The sequence below is a fragment of the Pygoscelis adeliae genome, unplaced genomic scaffold, assembly GCF_000699105.1.
Source record: "Pygoscelis adeliae isolate BGI_AS28 unplaced genomic scaffold, ASM69910v1 C10198215, whole genome shotgun sequence".
Classification (NCBI taxonomy): domain Eukaryota; kingdom Metazoa; phylum Chordata; class Aves; order Sphenisciformes; family Spheniscidae; genus Pygoscelis; species Pygoscelis adeliae.
In genome coordinates, this window is record NW_008821353.1 from 1 (window position 1) to 496 (window position 496).

The 496-nt window shown below is 71.2% G+C and overlaps 1 protein-coding gene across 1 annotated transcript; it reads right to left on the reverse strand.

The window, feature by feature from the left end:
• Positions 1-16: 16 nt before the first annotated feature.
• On the reverse strand, positions 17-328 carry LOC103916928 (class II histocompatibility antigen, B-L beta chain-like; the record flags this gene model as incomplete). The annotated part of the gene is made up of 1 exon (XM_009324037.1): positions 17-328. A coding segment is annotated over one exon (312 nt), but the record flags the coding sequence as incomplete, so codon positions are not given.
• Positions 329-496: the final 168 nt, after the last annotated feature.

Sequence of the window (496 nt, forward strand, 5' to 3'; positions counted from 1 at the left end):
GCTTGGGCCCCCCCACCCCAGGGTGCCGGCCAGGGCGGGGCCTTACCCCAGTGCTGGGTGACGGGGTGCTGCAGGCTGACGTGCTCCACCTGGCACGCGTAGGTGTCCCCGCGCTGCGGGGTGGTTTCCAGCATCACCAGCACCTGGTAGGTCCAGTCTCCGTTCTGGATCACGTCCGTGGACACCACGCGCTCCGTCTCCTCCTGCCCGTTCTTGAACCACTTCACCTCGATCTCCGCGGGGTAGAAGCCCGTCACGTAGCAAGCCAGCCTGTCGGTCCGGGGCAGGGAGCTCGACTGCATGGGGGAGACCCTCACCTTGGGCTGAACTGGGGGGGAGGGAGAGAGAGCTGGGAAGGGGCCGGGCGAGCACGGGGGCCACCCAGCCTGGCCCGGGGCTGTCCCTGTGCTCCCCACGCGGGACGTGCCCAGGGAGGCTGCAAGGGACTCGCGTCCTCGTGGAAGGGCGCGGGGGCCGCCCGGGGCCCTGCCCAAGC